This window comes from Poecilia formosa, unplaced genomic scaffold, assembly GCF_000485575.1.
Source record: "Poecilia formosa unplaced genomic scaffold, Poecilia_formosa-5.1.2 Scaffold97, whole genome shotgun sequence".
Classification (NCBI taxonomy): Eukaryota; Metazoa; Chordata; class Actinopteri; order Cyprinodontiformes; family Poeciliidae; genus Poecilia; species Poecilia formosa.
This window is the reverse complement of record NW_006800036.1, coordinates 2,025,721-2,048,197: the sequence shown is the minus strand read 5'-3', so window position 1 is coordinate 2,048,197 and position 22,477 is coordinate 2,025,721. Positions and strand designations below refer to the sequence as shown.

Genomic DNA, 22,477 nt, shown 5'->3' with positions numbered 1-22,477 from the left:
TTTCATAATTTACATTTGTTATGTGGGCTAATCACCGTTGGCTGGGGGCTGTGTGGGAAATGTGATTAGTGTGTGAAGCTCTAATTAAGTCTGAGAAGACTCTCACACACACTGGAGAGGAGCTGCACGCTTGCACACACCTTCAACGAGAACGCGGGGAACATAGAGGTGTCGTGCGCGCGCGCGCGCGCACCAGATCAAAAAACACCGCGTCCACAGGGGAGCTGCTGCAAAAGGAAAACTGATGCAACAAGAGAACAGTTGATCCATCTGCGTCTTCAGCACACATCATCCTGTCCACTGCAGTCCTATCGCAAAACTGCGCGCAACTTGGCAGCACACACACGTGCGCACTGAGAGAGGCGCTGACTCAGACGGATGGATGCTGCCAGTGCGCCCCCAGCGGCCGTGCGGCGCCGCTGCAGCTCCTGCGCCCCCGTTAAAAAGCGGCGGGGCGGCGAGCAGGGGCCACAGTGTGGAGTTTGTTTCAGCCGGAGACACCGAAAAAAAGTTAGCAGCGGATTTTCTCCCCCCTCTCCGTCACTTTTTCATCACTGGTGTCCGACCTGCAGCAGCATCCCACAGGAGCGTCATCTTCATCACCTTCATCATCATGGCAAATAAAGCACAACAGCCTCCTCACCTGCACCTGGCCGAGGTCACCGCGTCCCAGTTCCTTGATATTTGGAAACATTTCGATGTGGACGGTAGGGTTACTTTTTTTTTCTTTTTTTTTCTACGGGAAATTTTATAAAAGGCAAAATCTTAAAAAAAATATGTTTATCATATGAATTGTTTATTATAAACAACAAATGATAAACTGTTTTCTATTGTGCTGTATTATAATTAGGATGGGATTGCGACGAAGGAATAGGACCTGAATATGTGATTAGATTAGACTGGATTGACTTAAAGTTAACTGGATTGTATTTATCTACTTGTGATTTTGACCGTTTGCAAATTGCTTGGCGGGTTGAAGTGACATTTGTCTTAATTTGGCCCGTTAAATAAACTGAATTGAACTGAATTGGACAACTGCACCCAATTTCAGGTTTAGAGGTGACAAATCAGCCAAAAGATCTTCAAATCAAGAGATTTGTAAATTTTACCGAAAGTCATTTTTGACGCGGGGAAATTAAAATTAAGTTTATTAAAGACTTATTAAAAGTACTCTCAGCGGGGTCTTTTTAGGGGGAAAGTATAAATTTTTTTTTTAAAGATATTTACTTTTTTGTAAGAAGTGGCGCAAAATGATATATTTTACCAATCTAAAAAGTTCACATCTGATCTTAAAACAGTCTGTTGTAATGCATTTCTTTATTACGACAACATTTTTAATCATGTCGTGTGACATAACTGTGAAAATAGTTGAAAAATGTGGTGATTTCGAGATTAAACCCGATTAAAATGTTTTTGTGCCGTTGGCTCTGATTTGCGCAGCCTGTGCGCATTTCGGCGAAGTCCTGCTGGTACATGAAGTACTCCCCGATGTTGGTGTTTTTCATTTCATCATAAGCTGTACTTTGGCTTTACGCTTCCAATTATTGATGTTTTTCTTTGTGCTTTACACGTTTATTATTAATACGTTTATTATTATTATTATTATTATTATTATTATTATTATTATTATTATTATTATTATTATTTGTCTTTGGTGTGCAAGTTGTTGGTTCTGTTTCCTTGAAGCTGGGTTCCATTCCCAGACTTCTTGCATGGAGATTGCGTCCTTTTTTCATTTTGAGGGGAATTCCAATTTACCATAGACCCAAAACATACATACATGGTGAATTAGGCACTCTCGCTGCATAATTGTGCCTCTCTGTGTTTGAATGGTGAATTCTCCTCTTGCCTACTGACAGCTGGAAATGGGCAACAACCATTCCCAACGCTGCAAAATGACACTGTTATGAAAATGGTTGAATAAATCTATAAGTGCAATTTGTCAGGCGCTTTGTTATTTCATGCAAGAAAAGATTTTCATAAGTTTTTGCATTCACCACAATGGAGGATAATCCATCACGGTGACCACACATGCACACGCAGATCCTTTTACATTTACAAATTTGACTAATTTCTTGTTAGATCTGTCTGCTTTGTCTTATGCCACTCTGCATATCACCACAATGTGCATGAATCCATAAATAGTTTCCTTTGTCTTCCTATAAATTTGTCAACCACATTATAGTCACAATGTGATGATGGTTAAACTTACTCATAGCCAGGAGTGTAGATGCATTAATTAACTTTCTTTAAACTGATTAATAGAAGGTTTTCTGTATATTTAAAACACACAAGATAACTGTACTGCTAATTTGATTAAGATGAAGGCAGGACAAAACTTCTTTTTCACACATATGCTGCGAAAAATGAATAATCACCACTAAACAGACTGATCTGAGTCAGATTCCTGTCTACTCCCCGATGCTCCAAAAAACACACCTGCAGACAAAGTAAGGGTGCTGCACCTATTTGTTTTACACACTTGTACTCTAGGGAATCTGCTGTCTGTGCACTCATTTTTGATGCCTGCATACAAGCGGAAATGTTTTCCGCTGGGAAATCAAGCTGGGGTGAGGAGCTGGGTGTGGTGGAGGAGCTCAGCAGCTGAGCTTCACCCCAATTTCTCCATATGAGAGCAGAGAAAGTTATTGGTTTTACTCCGTGGGGCCAGTTGGATTGGGCAGATACCAGTCCCTTCCAGGTGCCTTGACTTCTTCGTTGCTGTTTTACATAATTTTGTTTTGCAACGAGCCGCTTTGCAAAACAAAAGTGAGGAGTGAGCATCCGCAGATTTGGCTGCGGGTGTCTGATTTCTGCTCTCATTACTTGGAAGTGTTGCCTGGCTCCGCCAATAGAAAGGAGGACTAATTTGTTTGTTCACACTGAGTAAACATCTCCAAGTTGCAGATAAAAATACACAGGAGGCGAAGCGTTCAGAGACGATCGAGGCACATATTCCCTCATTGGCACTCGGATCAAATCTCAGCTGGATTGCATTGCTTTTGCAGCTCCTGTGTACTGCGCCCCTCTCATCTTTCTCTGCTGCTATCCATCAGGCCTTTTCACTTCAGCTCCTTCAAAGCAGGAAAAAAAAAAAGATTTAAACAACTGCTGTTCACTTAGCTAATTTTAGAGCATTAAGCCGTCAATTATTTTTCAGTGGCCTGTAAACGGAAACCGAGAAAGCAAAGTCTAGCTCCTGAATTTACCCAAGACAAAACATTTGAATGGATGGAGCGTTTCCTCTGCTTTGAAAGGCAAATGCAGGTTGTATTTGCTTTTAATATTCACTTAGTGTGCACACCTGCCCTCTTGGTAGGTTGAATTGTGTTGCGGCGTATGTTTTAGCATCAAAACTAGAAATAAAACCTCATTTTCAGAGTCTCTGGAGGCCCTGGTGACACAGCATCCTGTGGATCTTTTTTTTTTTTTTTTTGCAACCAATAGGGATTTATCCAGAATGACTAAAATATGGAATATGAAGTGAGTTGGCATACTCTAACATCACACACCGATATCTTATTCAGTTGCAGTAAGTTGCATGTGAACCAATCACAGCACAAAAAAACTTTAAAGGTTATTATTCTTGTCACTGTATTCATCAAGTCAATGGCAGGTTCCCGCAGTATAAGCCTCCAAAAAAAACTGGCTTGTTTGATTGTCTTCACATCCCTCTGTTTAATTACCAAGCAGGACATTTCGTTCTAAAACGCTAAAGAAAAGCTCAGCGGCAGCACATCACTGTCCCACCTATCGGAAAAACAACCAAAGATTTTATTCATGAGTTTTGATAACATCACAGGCACACACACACACACACACGTACACACACATTGATATACACAGAACAAAGGAAGCCAAGATGTTGGCTGGATGAAGAAAGGAAAAGTCAAATGTAAAAACAGCAGAGAAAGACGGCGAGCTGGAGCGAGAGGAAGTGGATGGCATAATCATCTTTGTTGGAGCTTAATGAGGCAGCTCTGCCTTCCAGGGTTTTATTGAAGCAGCTAGTCACATCGTTTGGAGCCATCTGTCCAGCCATTCAGCCTCGCCTCCTGATAGAATATTGGCACAGGTTTCCATAATACCTTGGTGAAGCAAATCAGACCGATTTGTCCCTAGAATGGATTCTGTCAGAGAATCAGACCACTGGGAATGAGAATGAAACAAGATAAGGGAGAGAGAAGATTAACTTTACGGCCTTGTGCGATAAGGATCCAAGAAATATGATTTAATTCAATTTAGGATAATGACCAAGAGGCTAAAAATAGTCATTTTTACCAACTTGGTTGACTGTAGGTGGATGTAATTTAGCTTTAAATAATAAAATAGCTGATGAATTAGTCCATTATTTCTGGAGTTGCACAAATTCATATCCACAGAGGAGGTTATGCATCTTAATTTTCCAAACTTTCTATTAAAAGCCGACTCACCTCATCTGCATAAAGCATTTTCTGACACAAAGCCCCGTGAAAACAGAGAGCTGGAGGGGCGATCAGGTTGATGTCACATGTTGCTCATAAGACCCGTGTGTTTCTCTTCAGGAAATGGATACATCGAGGGGAAGGAGCTGGAGAACTTCTTCAGGGAGCTGGAGACGGCTCGGCGAGGAGCAGGAGTGGTGAGTTCAAGGAGAACTAGATCAGCAAAGATCTGCACCAGTCACAAAAGTTTTTACTAGCATAACTGAACTAAATGTTTCCAGGACCCAACAAACCCCACATTCAGAGAAAGGATGAAGGAGTTCATGCAGAAGTTCGACAAGAACAAAGATGGGCGCATCGAGATGTCAGAGGTATCAGTACCGAGAGCCAAATGAGAAAAGTTTAAGCTTGCCGTAAACCGAAGAGACACCTCTAACCAACCTGAAGCGTTTAGTTCAGATATGGTTGCAGCTTTCATCTGTTTTCATTTTTTTGTCACACTTACCTGTTTCAACATGTTTAATATTAGGCAAAGACAACTTAAGTAAATAATTAGAAAATGCTGTTTTCAATTTTTGATTTGATCTAAATCATGAATTAGTTGCAATTAACCACATTGCTTTGGTTAATCTGTAGAGTCAAGAAATAGAGTCTGTCTGACAACATGGAGTAAGCAAAAACACTTATACACTAGAGAAATTCGAGAACAGATGAGAAATAAAGTCTTTGAGTCTTTAAGGTAAATCAGTCTGAGTTGATACTCAAGGCAACATCAGTCCCTCTCCATTCATTTCCTATGGAACGTGCACAATGAGTTAACAATCTCTTGCCCTCTTCCATTCACGTAATTCAGGCATATGAAATTTGTGTAGGTCTTGTAGATATAAACCTGCACATGTGGGCTTGCAAAGCTCCACAAGAGAGATGAAAATGTTTCAACCTTTGTCGCTGTCGCATGGCACTCCAACCTATCAGCAAGGGTTTCACTGACTGGCCAATGAGATGAAGGTAGGTTACACACTGCAGTCAAATACTGCAGGCTAAGAAAGAGACAAAACAACTGCATTTATAGGAAAGTTATAAGCTGCTGCCTAATTAGAAAACCAAATATCCATCTCACATTTCACTAAAACCATCCTGATGACGACTGAATACTTTTCAAAAAATATTCTGTGGACTGACAGGAACAAAGTAGAACTTTTTGGAAGATGTATCCTGTTACATCTTGTGTCAAATTGATACAGCCTTTCAGAAAAAAGAACATCTTAGTGAAAGTCAAACATGGTGGCGGTGTGATGGCCTGGCCAATGCTTTGCCAATATGGACAACTTTCTGTAATTGATGGAACCTCTATCAAAAAAAGATCCTGATGGAGAATGCCCAGCTATTGGTTTGTGAACTTAAACTCAAACTTGCTTGGGTTATGCAGAAGGATAGTGACAAAAAAATAAATAAATAAATAAATCATTACCCTAAAGGTTTTGGAGGGGACAAATCAAAGTCGGCAGTGTGACCTTGAACAGACTATTCATGCTCGCAAACTTTCCAGTGTGGCTAAAGTAAACAAATTATGCAAAGAATTGTAGGCCACAATTTCTCCACACTGATACAAAACTCATCGACGGTTACCACGAGTGCATAACAACTGGCACGACCAGTTATTAAATTTAAAGATTTTACTTTCCATACTGTGAGGGTTCTTCACAGACCTTCACAGTAACTTCAAAACAAAGAAATTAATTCATTGCATTTACCAAAAATATAAAGAACTGACAGATAAAGTTAACTAAATGTGTGCACTGCAAATAGTTAACTAAAGAGTCATAGCTAATGAAAATAATTTTTAAAAATACAAAATCTAAACTATTCACTAATCAATATGTAAACTAATGTTAAGGATGAACAGAAAACAATTACCATTCAGATCCCTGTGTGACTGTAGGGTCAGCTGTCACACACACACCTATGTTAGATGGTTTGGATAGATTTTTTTTCTTCATCATTTGAAAACTGCTTATTTTGCTGCCTCAGATTCTCTGTGCCTGATATTTTGATAACCTGAAACTCTTAAGTGTGACGAAAAAAAAAACAACAAAAAAGAAAAACTGAAGAAATTTGTAAGGAGGCAATGCTGACGACTATCGTTCTAACTTACAGTGATGTCCATTTTACAACATGTGATGGGAAAAAAAACACTGTGGCTCAATATTCAGTTGGAACTGAGGATCCGTTTTACACAGAGCGTGTGCTCCTTCTATAAATTAGATTACTGCAGTGCATATTTGAATGTAATGCTGAGCTTTAACTTTAGCAGCAGTTAGAAAAACAAGCGTGTGTGTTTGACATCCACAGAATCACGACAAAAAAAGAAAAAGGGAAAAAATTCAGAGCGCCTTTTGAGCATCATCATAAATGAGCTTCAACTACATCCATCGTCCGTCAGTGGAAAAAAAAAAAAAAGCTGCTGGATGTTGATCACTGATTACATCAAACATTATGGCCAAAGGGTTAATAAACATCAAACATCAATGTTTATAAAAGTGAAAATGAGGTACTGGCTTTTTTGGGAGAATATCTATATGGGCACAATCACTGGGCAGTTATTATTGTGCATAATTATTATTCAGCTAAACAAAAACAAAAAAATTTTCTCATCATAGTTAATTTGCATCTTATTTTCTGAACATGTTTCTTTCGACTACTCGTAAGGAAACATTTAATGATTCTCTTATCTTACCTCGTTACCTTAGGCCACACCCTCTCTGCTTACACAGAGATGATTAAATCCGCTAAGCATTTATTTCATCCATCTTGAAGTTAAAAAATATGCCTGAAAATGATGATATGGGCAAAATCCTCAAGTGCCTAATTATTGTGCACACAGTGTGGTTGCCTTGCATCCAGTTTTGCATAAAAATGGAATTTTCACAAGACAAACAGACGACATCTTCAATAATCAGAAGGCGAAAGATGTTATACTATGTGATGATTGTGGGAAACTATTTTTTTTTAAAAAGAGAGAGAACCCATTATTTGGGTCTTAAAAGGCTTGTTGGTGTGTTTTCCTCCAGTACAAGCAGGAGCTTCACCTTGCAGTCAGTGAATTCAGATTGAGATTCAAAGAGAAAGAGATTCTGAAATATCAATAAGCCGACTCCCGTCAGGAAAATTAATTGAACGTTCAATACACCGGATAAAGATCCACAGTAAAGTGTTTTCCTGAATATGCTGAAGGGGGATTTCAATAAATATTCCCATCGAAGACATGGCCCAGCTTTTGAGGTTATGCTTTTTTATTATTTATTCCTTAGTTGCCCATTTGAGGCTTTGCAGACAAAAAGCTCCCCCCTCTCTCTCTCTCTCTCTCTTGAACTGCACCATCTTGTGCTCACCACTGCCATTTTCCTGTCATCTTTTTCTCTCCAGCTGGCCCAGATTCTTCCCACTGAAGAGAACTTCTTGCTCTGCTTCAGACAGTTTGTCAGCTCCAGTACTGAGTTCATGGCGGTAAGAGGGTCTTTTGAGTTTTCTACCTGGACATGATGATCTTTTTTTAACACAAAAAAGCACCTGCCCCTAATGGTCAGTTCTTGTCAGTTCTTAAGGATTTTTTTTTTTTTTTTTTTTGGACAGAACCCTCTTGCTCTATTAAAATGATCATTAATAAGAGCCAACGTACTTCAAGCAATCAACACCGTAGGCTGAACTCAGTGAGCTGTAGACAGACGGCATGTTCTCGCCATCCAGCAGCTAATGTCATAAAATAATTCCCTTCAGATAGTTGATGGTGTTCCAATTAGCAGCATAAAGTGGAGGACTTTGAATTTAAAAGACACAGGCTGTCGCCTTCAATTGCACATGACTGCACATGTCTTAAAGTTGTATGTTTTTTTCTTTTCTTTAATGATCTAAATTGTGCTCAGAGTCAGGTGAGCGCAGACACATCACAAAGAGGGACTAGGGGAAAAAATGGCAGAGCCACAAAAGAGGCATACATATGAGGAACAATAATGTCTTGTTTCTCAAATTGTGGCATGTGTAGTACTTGTAATTGTATACATTATAGTACCAGCTACATTAAATCTGTTACTCACACGGAGCTACATGGTAAACATGGTTCTTCAACATTTTATTGCATTTTCAAGCTATTGTCCAGGATTTGTGTTTAAAAGTAGAGCTGATGTGTCTGGAGAATCCTAAACTCCCATCACCATAGTGTCCTGTAGGAATAATCAGCAGAATATATGTAGCGTTTTAAAAAATAAATTAAAAAAATACGCTACGGCAGGAAATTTGTGGACAGAGTAAGGTTGGTTACAGTATTCAGTGAGAGAGTACAAAACCATAAACAACCTCTTCATTTTACTGAAGCCGTTTAAGGACACTGATGTCCTGATGTTGAAAAAGAAAAACAAGACTGAGCAACATGTTACACTTGGCCATTAAACTGGAGAGTATGATTAAATGTCACCCCTTCACAATGTGGATGTTTGTGTTGATACGCTGCCATGATATGAACCAGCAAGATTTGGAGGACTTGGGCCTTAAAGAAGGAGTCCTGGTCTGACTTCAAGTAATTCAAAGAAGTTCTTGGCCAATTAGCATTGAATGTCACTTCCTTGCAGGATGAGGAGACCTTCTAACAATATGGATCCTTATTAGGAGAAGAAGGATGAGCCACCTCGCCGTTCTAATAAGTCAACCACTGGAGCCGGCCTCATTCTGCAAGGAAGTGCTTTTTATGAAAGAGGTCAGCAGAGAGGAAGCTGTGAATGACAGCAATGATGTTGGCTTTAAAGGAGTTCTGTCCCACATTCACACCTATTTGCCAACTCGGCTCTGCGTCTGCCTCCTCTGTGGCTTGACATCGTCTTCCCATGTCACAGTGGTCCTTATGCAAAAGCTGCCTAAAGCTCAGTGCACACTGTTACACTGTGCAAGACAGCTATTATGGCTGTGCCACTACATGATGGAAAATACCAGACTATTCACCTGTTGTTGTAGGAAAATTGCGCAAAGTGTCAAGCGGTTACTAAACAGCAAAATACAACCGTTAATGTTTATTATTTGTGTCAGATGTTTAAAAGAGAGCGAGAATGAGGATAAAAGTGAGATAGCGACCAAAAAGACATTTGAAGTGTTGAAGCTCTGGCCGGATGTTTCTCAGACAATTTAAGAACTGAGTTGAATCTCTTTCTGTTAGGAAAAAAAAAAATCAACCAATTGTACAGAAATGACAACGAGCCAATCACAAGAACACATAAAAGTGCCTGTACTAAAACTTTCAAAGCTGTAGTTCTTTAGCTCAGTGGGTTAAGATGGCAAGCTTGAAGTCAGGAGGCTCCCATGTCAATCCTGGGGGGTTTTTTGGTGTGTCTGCCAAAAAAAAAAAAAAGAACATCTTAAAACTCAGTTTAGACATTGAAATCTTTCACTTTCAGACCAGATACATCCCAATTTTAGCCTCGATTTCTCCGTTTTTGTAGAATTTATACATGCCAAGCATAAAATTCTCATTGCTGATGTTGCTCTAAATCACCTGTCTTTGTCAGCTATACAGAAAAATAAGTCCTGTAAAATATTTCTATTAGTCAGACGGTGGAGTTACTGTTCATACTCAAAGCCTATAAAGGGAAAGTTTCATTTCTTAGACACTACTTTATATAAAAATGTCCCCCAGTTTGAGTGCTGCTCTAAATTTTTCAATAAGAAACCACCAGTGGAGCAACAGAAAGGGCTTCCAAGAAACTAACACAGAATATTTAATTTTCAGGAAGCACGTCGTGAGACCACAGTTGGATAAAATGGCAGATTTTATGTTCGACCCGTTTGCATTGAAAGAGCCGAGGCAATTAGAAACCAATTACATGTGTGGGTCCTCGCCTGTCGTGTCACACCAAGAGGAAATATTCAAGTAAAGGGAGGAAAATGAAGGAGAGGGAAGGTATGGAGGAGAACGATATAAAAGGGCAAGTGAGAGGGAAAGCTGGGATAAAAAAGGGGGACCGCAAATGAAACGCTGATGAGAAGTTGAGGGGTTAGAGTTTTTGGAGAGGGGGATTAATCAGTCTTTGTTGAAGGAAGAGGGGAGGGCAGGAGGGGGCGTAAAGGTTTTTAAAGGGTTAGAATGAGGAAGCAGAAACTTCTATTTTCAGAGTCATATATAATGGATAACGCCACTGTAACTCCTCTCTGCAGAGCTCAGAGGAGGAGCAGAGAAGGAGGAGGAGGAGGAGGAGAAGCCATCCATCTTTGATAAGGAGCCCTTCTTTGGACAGGGACAGCTGCTAGATTAAAACATTCATTAAAATGACTTTCTCTTTCCTCTCTTTCATGTTGCCCCATGCCCTGCATGTGGGCGATAGGGATTGTATTGGAAACAGTGTGATTACAGTAATGGCTCAGGCTTTTCAAATCGTCCCCTCTGCAACGATTTATGCTCTTCTGCACTGGAGAAAAGTGAAACCCTTGGTGCACAAGTGGGGTGGGGGGCGGGGGGTCGATTAGAGAGAATTTATTCAAACAGAGGAGATGCAGAACACTGTGGAGATGAATTTCTCTGCATCAATGCTGGGAAAAAAATCCTTTCAACTAAAACATTTGTTTGATTTTCTCTCAGGCGTGGAGGCGATATGATACAGATCGCAGCGGCTACATTGAAGCGAATGAGCTGAAGGTAAATGGATATGCTCATCAACACATTAAAATCATTGAGAAATAGTTCTTATCATCAACCTCAGAGTAGTTCATTGTGTTTGTTCATATTCCTCCATTGTCATACTTATGCTTTGTTTTTGTTTTTATTCCTTCCCTCCTTCACTCACTGTTACTTCCACATGACCAAACATTAACAGGACCCTAAGCTGTAATCATTTAGAGGGATTTCTCCTCATATTGCTTTTGTTGTTCTTAATTCGTGCTTCAAATGTACTCATCAGACCACAATGTGTGAATGTATCCACGTATGCTTATGTTGCACTCCGCTTCTGCATGTTAATGCATGTTGTTCGCACAAATAAACACAAACTAACGAATGTATCAGAAAACAGTCTGTAACATTTTTCTGTGTCAGTATCATTTTTTTTTTTCATTTTGATTGAAATAACGTTACATTTAGGTAAATTATAATTGCCTTGTTAACCAAAAACAAACAAGAGCATATGATTACAAAATATATATGAAGTTTGATTATGATTTTTATTTTTATTTTTTTTAAATTAAGAGCAGTCAAAGCAAGCTCTCAGGGGATTATTTTATTTCTCTGAACCCAGGTGTCCCATAGAGACAGTTCTGCTCACTCATGGGACAAAAATGCTCTTCCACAAATATACAACTCCACTAACACTCATCACTCTGCGTTGAACCTGGTCCCACATGCATGACTTTTGAGAATAATTATACCACAATGGATCAGACAAATTATTAGATGAGTCAGTTGAAAATGCCATTTAAAAGAATGGTGTAAACTCTGGAGGACCAGTCCTCCTCTAATTAGGAAGAAATATAGAAATAAATGAAAGCACAAGTGGTAGCACATTAGCCTAGCTGCTAATTGCTTTTTGGTGCTTGGATCAACTCAAGTGTTTCAAAAGGGCAAAGTGACAACCTTGTTGTAACTGAGAAGATGCAATTCTGATGTAATTGACTTTTAAATTTAATTTGTGTGCAGGTTTCTCGATCTAGCACTGGTGAAAAAGTGACAAAAATCATATGTGGAAGGAGTTTAAATAACACCAAACACAGCTAGGTTTACACTCCATTTCCTTTGTCAAAATTTCATAGATTACATTTTCTAGTTTACGTTAATTATTCCCGGTATATAATATCGCTCTACTGAATTTAAGCGGTTCTGCTCCGTTGAGTCAAGCTGGATGCAACGTGCCTATTGCATCACTAGATGTCACTGCATGGAACAAATTGCACCTTTAAAAGAAATTGAATTGCACAAACATATTTCAGTTACATTATTTTTGGCTTTATTATTCCTTTTTATGTTTAACTTAATGCGTCTCACGACTCAACTTATGTGGGGAAACTTGACTGTGTGGGTGTGAGATGCAAGATCTTGGAGCATCATGAAAACAACGTAGAATAGCTTCTTCCTAGATCTGCAACGATCCGAAGCATCTCAACACATACCCAGTATCTGGGTGATGCATTGAGACTGAAAACATTCTCACTTCATCCTAACTCATTCCCATGTTGAGAACATGGCGAAGGAGGACTCGCCTAATCAAATCACATTTTCCACATCTCAATAGATCAGTGCCTGCGGTATTTCACCTTTGATCTATTAAGCATCCATTATCTTTGTAAAGAGGAGTCCATACACTGTAACCCTGCCCTAATATCTCCCTCCATGAAATTGTCAATAGTCTGTTCTTGCTCGTAGTCGTACAGCAGCCTACATTTACTGTCTTGTGAGAAGGAATCGCTCTCCTCACCTTTCAAACATACACAGAGATAATTGTCATCGAATGCGCTCAGCAACTTAAAGTTTCTGATCTGCTTTCTTGAATGTGTTCATTTCATCGACAGTACCTGTAATCTGCTTACAGCCTAGCCAACAGAAATGCCTGCTTGACCTAACTTTGGTTTTAAATTTAATCTACTGAATGGGACACAGGCTGAATATTTTAACTCCATTTTTTTTTTTTTTTTTTTAAATCCCACTAATTCTTTTTAATATTCATTTGTAGCAATGTAAGCCTACGCTATGAGTCGAGCAAAAAACAGTTAACCGGTTTACACATGAGACTTCAGCAGCTGATCCAGAGGAAATTCCCCAGAGCTTCCCCCCGTCCCCCCATCGGGTGTCGATTTAGACGCAAAAGGTGTTGCAGATTACGCACATGTTATTTACTTCAACACCTCTTTTACAACGTTGGCTGAAATGTTATAAAAGGCCACGCTATTCTCTGGGGAGCTGTGCCTTATTGGGGTCGGCGACTGACATGTGCAGATGCTGCTTGGGTTGTTTCCAGTGTCGCATTTCTTCCAGCTGACCAGGTGCAGATGAGTTACTCAGGTGTGGCTTTTTGAAAACTGTGGAAAATTGCAGATGAGATGCCAGGCGCCAGACATGCGTCTCACCGCATAATTGAGAGCAGGCATGGAAAATATTGAATCAAGTTATACAATAAGGTTCAGTGTGACGCTTTGTGGCTTAAAAGGCTGCAATACTGTGTTTGCAAATACTTTTTAAACCAAAAAAAAAAAGAAAATACCATTTCACTATTTTTTTGTCATTTTTTAGTGGCTGTGTCTTCATTCCTTCTTTTGCTTTAAGTTTTATTCAATAAATTATGTTATGATGTATATTTAGATGGCACTTTTACATTTCAAAAACTATGTGAATTAAAATTCAGGGTAAACAAAACAATTTTTTTTTTTAATCTTAATATCTTGCCAATGTGATGATAACCAGACGGATCATCTTTGGTTTTGTTTTTCTCCTGATCTGCATCCATTTATAGGGCTTTCTGTCAGACCTGCTGGAAAAGGCAAACAGACACTATGATGAACAGAAGCTGCAGGAGTACACACAGACCATAGTAAGACTTTCTTTGTCTCATGTGTAAATACACATACTGCACTACTCTTCAATTTACAGTGGAGCTGCATGACTTTTTTTTTTTTTTTTAGCTCTATAGCACAAAGGTTTCAAGTTTTACCCTAAGTGAAAATTCTTTCAAAAAATAAATTGACTTTCTAGAGGAGTTTTCTCAAATGACTGTACACAGTCAGCCTTCAATTTATTTTACATATTGAGTTTTTCTCTTTTTTTGTTGTTTTATTTTGTGATAGACCAACACAAAGTTGTGTATCATTATTAGGTGGAAGGAAAAGAAAACTTGGTTTTCAAAATTGTTTTACAACAACAACAAAAATGTGCTGTGCATTTCTAGCTGTTCATTTAAATCCAGCACAAACCCAACACAACCAAATGCTTTCAAACACCTACTTAGTAAACAGAGTGCAGCTGTGCGTAATTTAATCTCAGCATAATTCAGGAGTTTTGTAAAAAGGCTTTAGGGGTTTGTTAGTGATCTTTAGTGGACAACAGCACCATGAAGAGGAAGGGACACATTACACACACCAGGATTAAGATGGTTGAGTTGCTGAAAGCAGGATCCAGTTCTAAACAGTTTCCCAAACTTTAAAAGTCCACCAGAACATGTTTTAATCTGTCAAAAAAAAGACATGATTGTCCTGCTAAGCTGCTAAACTTGCAGGGGGCCTCAGTGCAAAACTTTGTGCATGGACGGAAACTCGCTCAGCACATCATCTCGAAGACCCATGATTGAGGCATCATGCTTTTTTTTTTTTTTTTTTTGCAGGACAAGGAAACTAGTTAGAGTTGATGGGATGATGGGAGGCAAGAGAATATTAGAAGAAGACTGATAAGAGGCTGGAAAAGACGTGGGGTTGAGGTTGAGGTTTGACTTCTAGCTGAACAGAGACCCTAAACATAAAGCCAGAGCTGTAGTGGAAGGGTTCATAGATGTACTTCAGGAAACCTAAATAAGGTAGAGCTATTTTACAAAGATCCACGATTAAATGTCCGGTCTCTAGTTGCATAGAGGAGATACAGACAGCCTGAAGACTATAAACTGCAGCAGGAAAAGAGGAGGATTTGTAGAAATGCACCTTTTTGTAAAAGAAAAAATATATATTGAAAACCATATATCCTTGTTCTTCAACTTCACAATTATGAGCTACTTTGTCCTTGTCTGTCACAAAAGTGAGCATAACATCACAAAATGAGAAATAATTCAAGGAGCGTTCCTACTGTCCATCTGCTCTGCTGGACGTCAGAGCTTTGCTGTTTTGGTGACAGCAGTGATGTGCAGCAGAGTGGTGGTGACCCATTATTCTCTGCAGGTTGTCTTCAGCCCAGATGCGGTAACATCTGCTCCTCAAAAACCCCGAAGCTAATCTGACTTTTACAAGCAATCTCCTCAATGCTCGGATAAGCCCATTGTTCCTCTACAGTTGCTGCAAAAGATTAAATCAACTGAGGATGTGTCTATTAATGTTTCACAACTTTGGTGCCACTGTCCTATACATGTTGCTGGCGCCACTTTCACTGTAAAGGCATACTATAGAAAAGTGGAGTTCCTTTGAAAGGAAAGACTGAAGAATGTTAATTAACATCTTAACAAAAGGAGAAAAATACTTATCTAGCTGAACATTGTCAGCAAAACTTAGGAGCGCTACTGTCGACTGATACAAAAAGAAAAAGGTGCTTCATTTATCAACCGGGCTACATCATATATAAAACCCCATTTCATCTAAAATGTTCATAAGGCCAAAATGTCACAATTCAAAACAATTAGTTTTGTATCAATTTACAGACAGAGTACAAATGCAGCTAACCGAATAACTAATTTGGTTAACATTTGGAAATGTATTAAAATGTCATCTTTTGGCTTGGACTTTTGCACTTTACAGAAGATCCCTAAATATACAATGTTCTGGAGTTGTTGGTCAAATGTAAATGAATAAAAAAAAAAAAACAAGCCAAGAAGGCATAGGCTATTAGTGTTTTAAAGCTGTAACAGCAAATGTTTGCTCAATTTTACAATGACGTCAAAGCTTGTACCTTCGCTGGTTCTGCTTTAGATTTGATCCACAATTTATATGTTTTAGTGCTTTTCGTTTCTGTATTGTTCTGCAGCTCAGGATGTTTGATCTGAATGGAGATGGAAAGCTGGGTCTCTCAGAGATGGCAAGGTAATACGCAGTTTTTACTTAATTCTCTTCACAATATTAAAAGTTAAAACACATTTCCTCCCGACGTTCATTCTCCGCCGTCTGATTTAAATAATTAAGCGACCACTACGTCCGCTAATTAAATCCTTTCTCCCCCGCCCCCACAGGCTCCTCCCTGTCCAGGAGAATTTCCTTCTTAAATTCCAGGTATGGAAAGAAAAACCACCAGCACAGTGGTTTCCTCAAAACTGTGTTTCAGTAACAAACACCAATTTAAGAAATGTATAACTGAGCAGTCTTTGTATGAATTATTTATTTACACAATTACAGTTTTTCATCTATATTAAGTTATCTTTAATTATTTATTTTTACATATTAGTAAGTTATACATGCTCATGCTTTTATTTCAGCACAGTGTTTATATATATATATATATTTTTTTTTTTTGCGTTCTGTGTTTTATTTACAGGGTGTGAAACTGACCTCTGAGCAGTTCAATTCCATCTTCAATTACTATGATAAGGTAGGTGGCATTTGTTTTCACTTTCCATTAATCAGTTTTATCAGCCATGATGCTATTTCTGTCATAGCTAACCTACATTTTCCTGATGTCTGTCTTTATTTACCTTCACATATAATGACTCCACCGATCTCTGTGAGCTTTAGCCTGTCAGCTAGGGAAGTTAGAGTCTAGCGATCTATCCAAATATATTAATGCTATGCAAAATGTGACTCTGTGGCACTTGAGATATGGCAGGCTAACAAATATTGGTAACAAACCACTCATTTGTGGTTTCAGCATTAAACATGCTGATATCATGACAACGGCAACTCAATATGTTGATTAAATAAATAAGGAATATGCCTCTGTTAATTTAATTCATATTTAGCCTGGTGATCAAGAAGCGCTCCTCAGCACTGTTCTCTTTTTAAGTGACGATGCTTCTGAAATTCCCAGGTTTTATAATCCGAAGCTAGAGTCATAAAAATATCCCAAGACTCTAAACGTAAGTTCCTGAAGTCTGCAGGAACCCTGCCAGATGCTCTGGTTGATTACATTCTGCATTTTCCCAGAGAAAATTCAGTGTACAGTGAGGCTGAGTCATATATAGGCGGGTGTTATCTGCGACTGAAGCCCCCTGAGCTTTGGACACAGAGGTGACTGAATGAAAGTATGCAATTTATTTAAGTTGTGTGGGAATAAATGCTTGTACTTTGTGTAAAAGCTGAGCTGTCCCTGCATGGACATGTTGAACATTCTCTGTCAAATGTGTGTATGAATATTGTTTGTTTTGTTGCAGTTTTTTTGTTAAATTAATGAATATGCAAATTTCTTGTTTAAGGTCTTTTCGTCCACCTAGGGAAATGAGTTAGGGCAGGTGCACCTGTCCCTGTGTAAACAGCTCACGGTTGTTCAGCTGCGGTTTTACTTATTTTCCAAAACAGAGGTAAATCTGTTGGGAAGGACAGCAGCGAGGGATATGATGCAAGGCAGAGGGGAGTGGAGCTTTACAATACAGCTGCTAAATCATTTTTATTGTTTACGGTTCGCTATCAGCTTTGTGAAGCCAGGGATGTGCTATTGTAGATTGTAGAAAGACTGAGTCAGGTTTTGGGGGAAATAAAGATTTCAATTTAATGTGACACGGCATTGGTTTTTGACTTGGCTCAAGTCTTAGTCGTTGTGGGTGTTTTCCATATTCCTTATAGGCGTTATAAAAAACTGGGATCTGAGGTATATTCCACTCCTACCTGTGCTGGATCAGCTGCATTGATTTCACTAAGTCATGAAATATTTAATGGTTCCTTTTGGAAACAAAGAAATATTTATTTATTTATTTTTTTGTTTGCTGTGTTGAGGAAATCTTCAAAATACACCGGTTGTCTGAGAAATATGACATTTGCAAAAATGTAGAATTTATTTTATATAAGCACACTGTTTGTTCTTGTTAAAGTTGGCGCATATAAAAATATCTAAATATCACAAAGTAGAGTGTATTTTGGGGACAAAAAAAAAAATCTAAATAAAATAGATGTTGCTTCATATCCTCATCTTGTTTGTTCACAACAGAGAACGGCTGTCAAGCCTCCATTCCTGCAGAATTTAAACATTTCTTGCAGTATTATTATAGTAGGAATATACAGTCATTTTTCCATGACTGTTTTATGGCAATGTCTGTTATTTATTTTTAATAAATGTTTTCTGTACACAGTGGGGGTGGGAAGAGAAGCCATAACCCCCTGTTTAGCTGTTCCATCTCTCATTGTTTGGTGTATATACTTAAAAGTTATGGAGTACATACTTAAAATTACTGGACGCATTTCCTCTCGTGATAAATATAAATGCTGGCTGCTGCAGTCGCTGGTGCTGAGTCTGTGGACTGTCAGCTGGACTCTGACGTGTCTCAGGGTACCCACATCCCTTCAAAATCCAAGATTGCCCACAGCTTAGACAGACACTCGGATATTTAATGTGACTGTGTTTCTCGTAACGCCGCAGAGTGCCAGGTCCTTTTATCCTTAAAGTGGGGAATAAATAGAATTCAAATTTTATTCCCCAAATCTGGTACACTTCAAACTGGCTGTGTCAACATCAAAGAGCATCTCTTTTTAAAGGACTGGCAGGATTCACTGCTCTGAAGTCATCTTGAGACTGAGCCCAGTTGAACAGATCGCGGCTCGACGTTGTTTGCCAATGGCAGACTTCCAGTAACACAGACTTATCTCCTGGCCCGAAACCCTATAAACACCACCGTGAGACATAACTCATTAATTAGCAAACAGGCTCAATATTGGCTTTACAGCTAACCCTCTTCACGTTATTGTGAATGGAAAGGCTGGTACATTCATGATTTCGCCATAAAATCCTGAATGTGGCTGAGCAAGAAAGTCTGGAAAAACAAACCAGTCAGAGCAAAAGCATGCAGGGAACAAAATATTTTGGGTCTCTCTTTGCCAAAATCATCAAGTTGAAAGCATTTATAGACCTTTTTTTTTTTTTTTTTTTTAAATCCTGAGCTTTATTATTTTGTCTGTTCAGGAAATAAACCAAACACGCTAGAGTTTATCAAAACAAACCAAAAGTAGTGTGAGTTCTGCAATTTATTGTAGATCTGAAAAAATAAAATGTTAAGTATACAGTTTACTGATTTTTTTTTTGATTTTTTTATCATTTGTTGTTTTAGTCAAAGTTTGCTTCTGAGAAAAGTTTCCTGTTTATTACAAAATTAAGATGAATGCAAAGTACTGGTCAATTAACAGGAAAATAATTTATGTTGAACTAAACATTTTTAGTAGATTCTATTTATCTATGAAAAAAGTTGTAAAAATAATTGTGCAGCCTCATCAGTTGCCTGTAGCTCTCCAGTTATTTGATTGCTCTCAAAGTATTTCTTCAAATTTAGGCAGTTGTTTTTATAATTTCTCATAAAATTTAAAAAGTAAAAAAATAAAAGAATAAATAAAAATGTCTAAATATTTGCATAAATCTTTAAAACCTATTGAATGCATAGGTACCAATTTAATCACAATATGTTCTAAATATTAATTAATATTTCAGTAAATGTTTAGGCACTTTGCATTTCGTTATAGAAATAATTTTCATCCCACTCTGGCTCACTGTGTAAATCCCATCTGATTGATTAATATGCACAGCAGTTACACAGCAGACCAATCACAATGTCTTTAATAGTGGTAGCCCAGAACCATCAAGCAAATAAATTAAACTAATTAAGAACTAAACATTTTAAATTCTCAAAATAATCATAATTTTTTGTCCATTTTCTTGCATGTTAAATATCTGCAATTTAAGCACTTATTCATTGAAATGTAGCGCTTTTAGGCTCGAACTTGACAGCAGATGTTACAAATTAGACAATGATTTGACAAACAAAATGTTGAGGCTTAAAAAAAAAAAGACTGGTCTAAAGACCTAAAATAAGAAACTACTAGATCTTCATCCAGTTACCATAAGTCTAGTTTTCAGCTAATATATCTTTGGTCATCTCTTCGGAGGGTCTAAAATCCTGATTTCCATGTGTGAAACTGATCTATCTCTGGATCTGTAACAGATTAAGCTAAAGAAGCAGGTGCATATGTGACAAACTGTTGACAACAAGGCCAAAAGATCCTAAAGGCCTAATGATCAGGACTTCAATGTGATATTTTGGAAATATTTTCTTGAATTTGCTGGTTTCTGTTGGGAAAAAAAACATAGCTCATAAAAAACAAGAACATATTTTGATGTGACAAGGAGGAAAAACTCACAAGACCTGACAAGAACAAACTCACACTTATGGTTTAGTTCGACCTTCATCTGCAATGATCATTGTAATGAGTTCACAGACACAAAGAATTTATATTTTATAGTGCTTTATTTGTCCTTTTTAATTGGTCATGCTACTTAGCTCGGTCTGCAACGTTTTGTAGGTTGGTACGTATGAGGATGTAAGTTTTCAGTGAAAAACATTGTGGGCTAGCAAAAGAAGTAGCAGCATTTCCTTTAGTCCTTTTGATGTTGCGGTTCTTTGGTGGACAATTAACTTTTATTTAATTAGTCTCCTTCTCTTGCCAATGAGTGAGTGAAGATAGGTACCTCTACATCCACCCTGCCAGCCTAAACGGGATTAAGCTAGTGTAAGAAAAGAAAAGGACAAATTAAAAAAAAAAATTAGCAAGAATGAGCATGCACGTTGTCACATTGTCTGTTTTGTCTTTGAAAACCTTTTCTGAACGTCTTGAGTTGAAAATACCAATAATGTGTTGTTTACTTTGATTCCTTGCCAGGACGGGAATGGCTACATTGATGAGCAAGAGTTGGAAGCTCTCCTACGAGACCTGTACCAGACCAAGAAGGTAAGAGACGGATATGGATGTCTTGCATTCTGTTAAGTGATTTAGGTCCATCAGTCCACACCGTGTCTGTGCACAGCTCAGCTGGCCATGCAAGTTCAAACATTAGCTTAGTCTTCAGGGCCGTAATAACATTTCTCCGCCATCATTTTTCTTCCTGATATGCTTAAAACTATGCTAAGCACATTAAGCCTGTATAACTGAACATGCTGCATGTGATTCATATGTTTGAGTGCTCTGATCTCAGCGCTCCAGAAGCTCAGATCAAAAGCTTTACTGGTACCAGCAAGACATCCAACCTCATTAACTGTTTATCGTCGGAGTCCAGGATTTGTTGAGAAGAGCCAAAAAATAAAAAAAATAAAAATAAAAAAATTATTAAAAAAATTCAATATTTAGAATTTCTCAGAAAACTATAACAACAAGTACTTTCAATTGAAGTTCGATCAACATTACAAGAAAGTGATGAACAATACATTCACCGTGCAGAGCTGCAAGTCTGATACATGGTTAGATTTGTAGATTTTCTCTCTGGGTACTCTGACCTAAAAAGTGTAAACTAACTAAACTACAGTAATGCTAGTACTTGTAACGAGTTACTTATTGAGACCTCAGAGAACATGCAGAACTCACTCAAGGGACAATATATATCATTTATTGTCTACAATGAACCTGAGTTGACTTAAACAAATTTCTACCTGAAAGATGCGCAGTTAATCAGATTTCATTTCATTTCAAGCATCAACACTAAGGGCTAAAACCTGATGAAACGCTTAGACCTAGAAGCTTCAGTTTTTTTACGTTTTCAAGCAGGCATTTTCACAGATACACAAATATAGTGTAAAATGGAGACAATCTGGTGAGTTTGGACATTTTATTAACTCCCAAACAGCTGTGTAGATTTCATCATTGTTAAAAACAATTACGTTTTTGATGGGCTAATGTTGAGATTATTGCCATGTACTGCCATAACATGGGGCATATTGTGGGTAACAGCATTTCTGATGGTTTTTGTGTGGATGCAGATGTAAAAAAAAAAAACACAGAAAAGGTAAAATTACCTTAGTAACCAGGCAAATACTTTACTTTCTTAGTTAAAAATTTAGATGTTTTATTTTGACATTTTTCACACGTTTATGTATAAAATGCTGGTGTTCACAGATTGCTATTGGTTTCTTGTATTTTTAGTAAAATATTTTGAAATGCACTCAGTTTGTATGTTGTTCTAGAATGTTGGAGACTATTTAATATTTTCTTTTTCTTTTCGGAAAAGTTGCAAAAATAAACCTGGTATTTAGCAAAAATAACAAGGGGAAAAAAACTCCTTTGAATCCAGAAAGCAGGAGAAAGGAAAAATGATTGTCTAAAAATTAAGTTTTTAATTAAGTTTTTAAAATTAAGTTTTAGGTTTTTCTCAGGATCAAAAAGTTATAGCTCAGAGCTCACAGCCTTACGGTGCCCAGTCTTAAGGGTCTTATATATATATA

General features: G+C 38.0%; 1 protein-coding gene across 1 annotated transcript in view; it reads left to right on the top strand.

The window, feature by feature from the left end:
• The first annotated feature begins 458 nt into the window (after positions 1-458).
• The window catches only part of LOC103142510 (calretinin-like), a 22,889-nt gene continuing 870 nt past the window's right edge, over positions 459-22,477 (top strand). The window contains exons 1-10 of the mRNA XM_007558606.2: positions 459-707; positions 4,545-4,621; positions 4,706-4,795; positions 7,851-7,931; positions 11,044-11,100; positions 13,901-13,978; positions 16,105-16,160; positions 16,307-16,346; positions 16,609-16,662; positions 20,925-20,993. Coding sequence (XP_007558668.1) covers positions 614-707; positions 4,545-4,621; positions 4,706-4,795; positions 7,851-7,931; positions 11,044-11,100; positions 13,901-13,978; positions 16,105-16,160; positions 16,307-16,346; positions 16,609-16,662; positions 20,925-20,993 — 696 coding nt within the window. The 5' untranslated portion in view covers positions 459-613. The remainder of the gene's footprint in view (positions 708-4,544; positions 4,622-4,705; positions 4,796-7,850; positions 7,932-11,043; positions 11,101-13,900; positions 13,979-16,104; positions 16,161-16,306; positions 16,347-16,608; positions 16,663-20,924; positions 20,994-22,477) is intronic.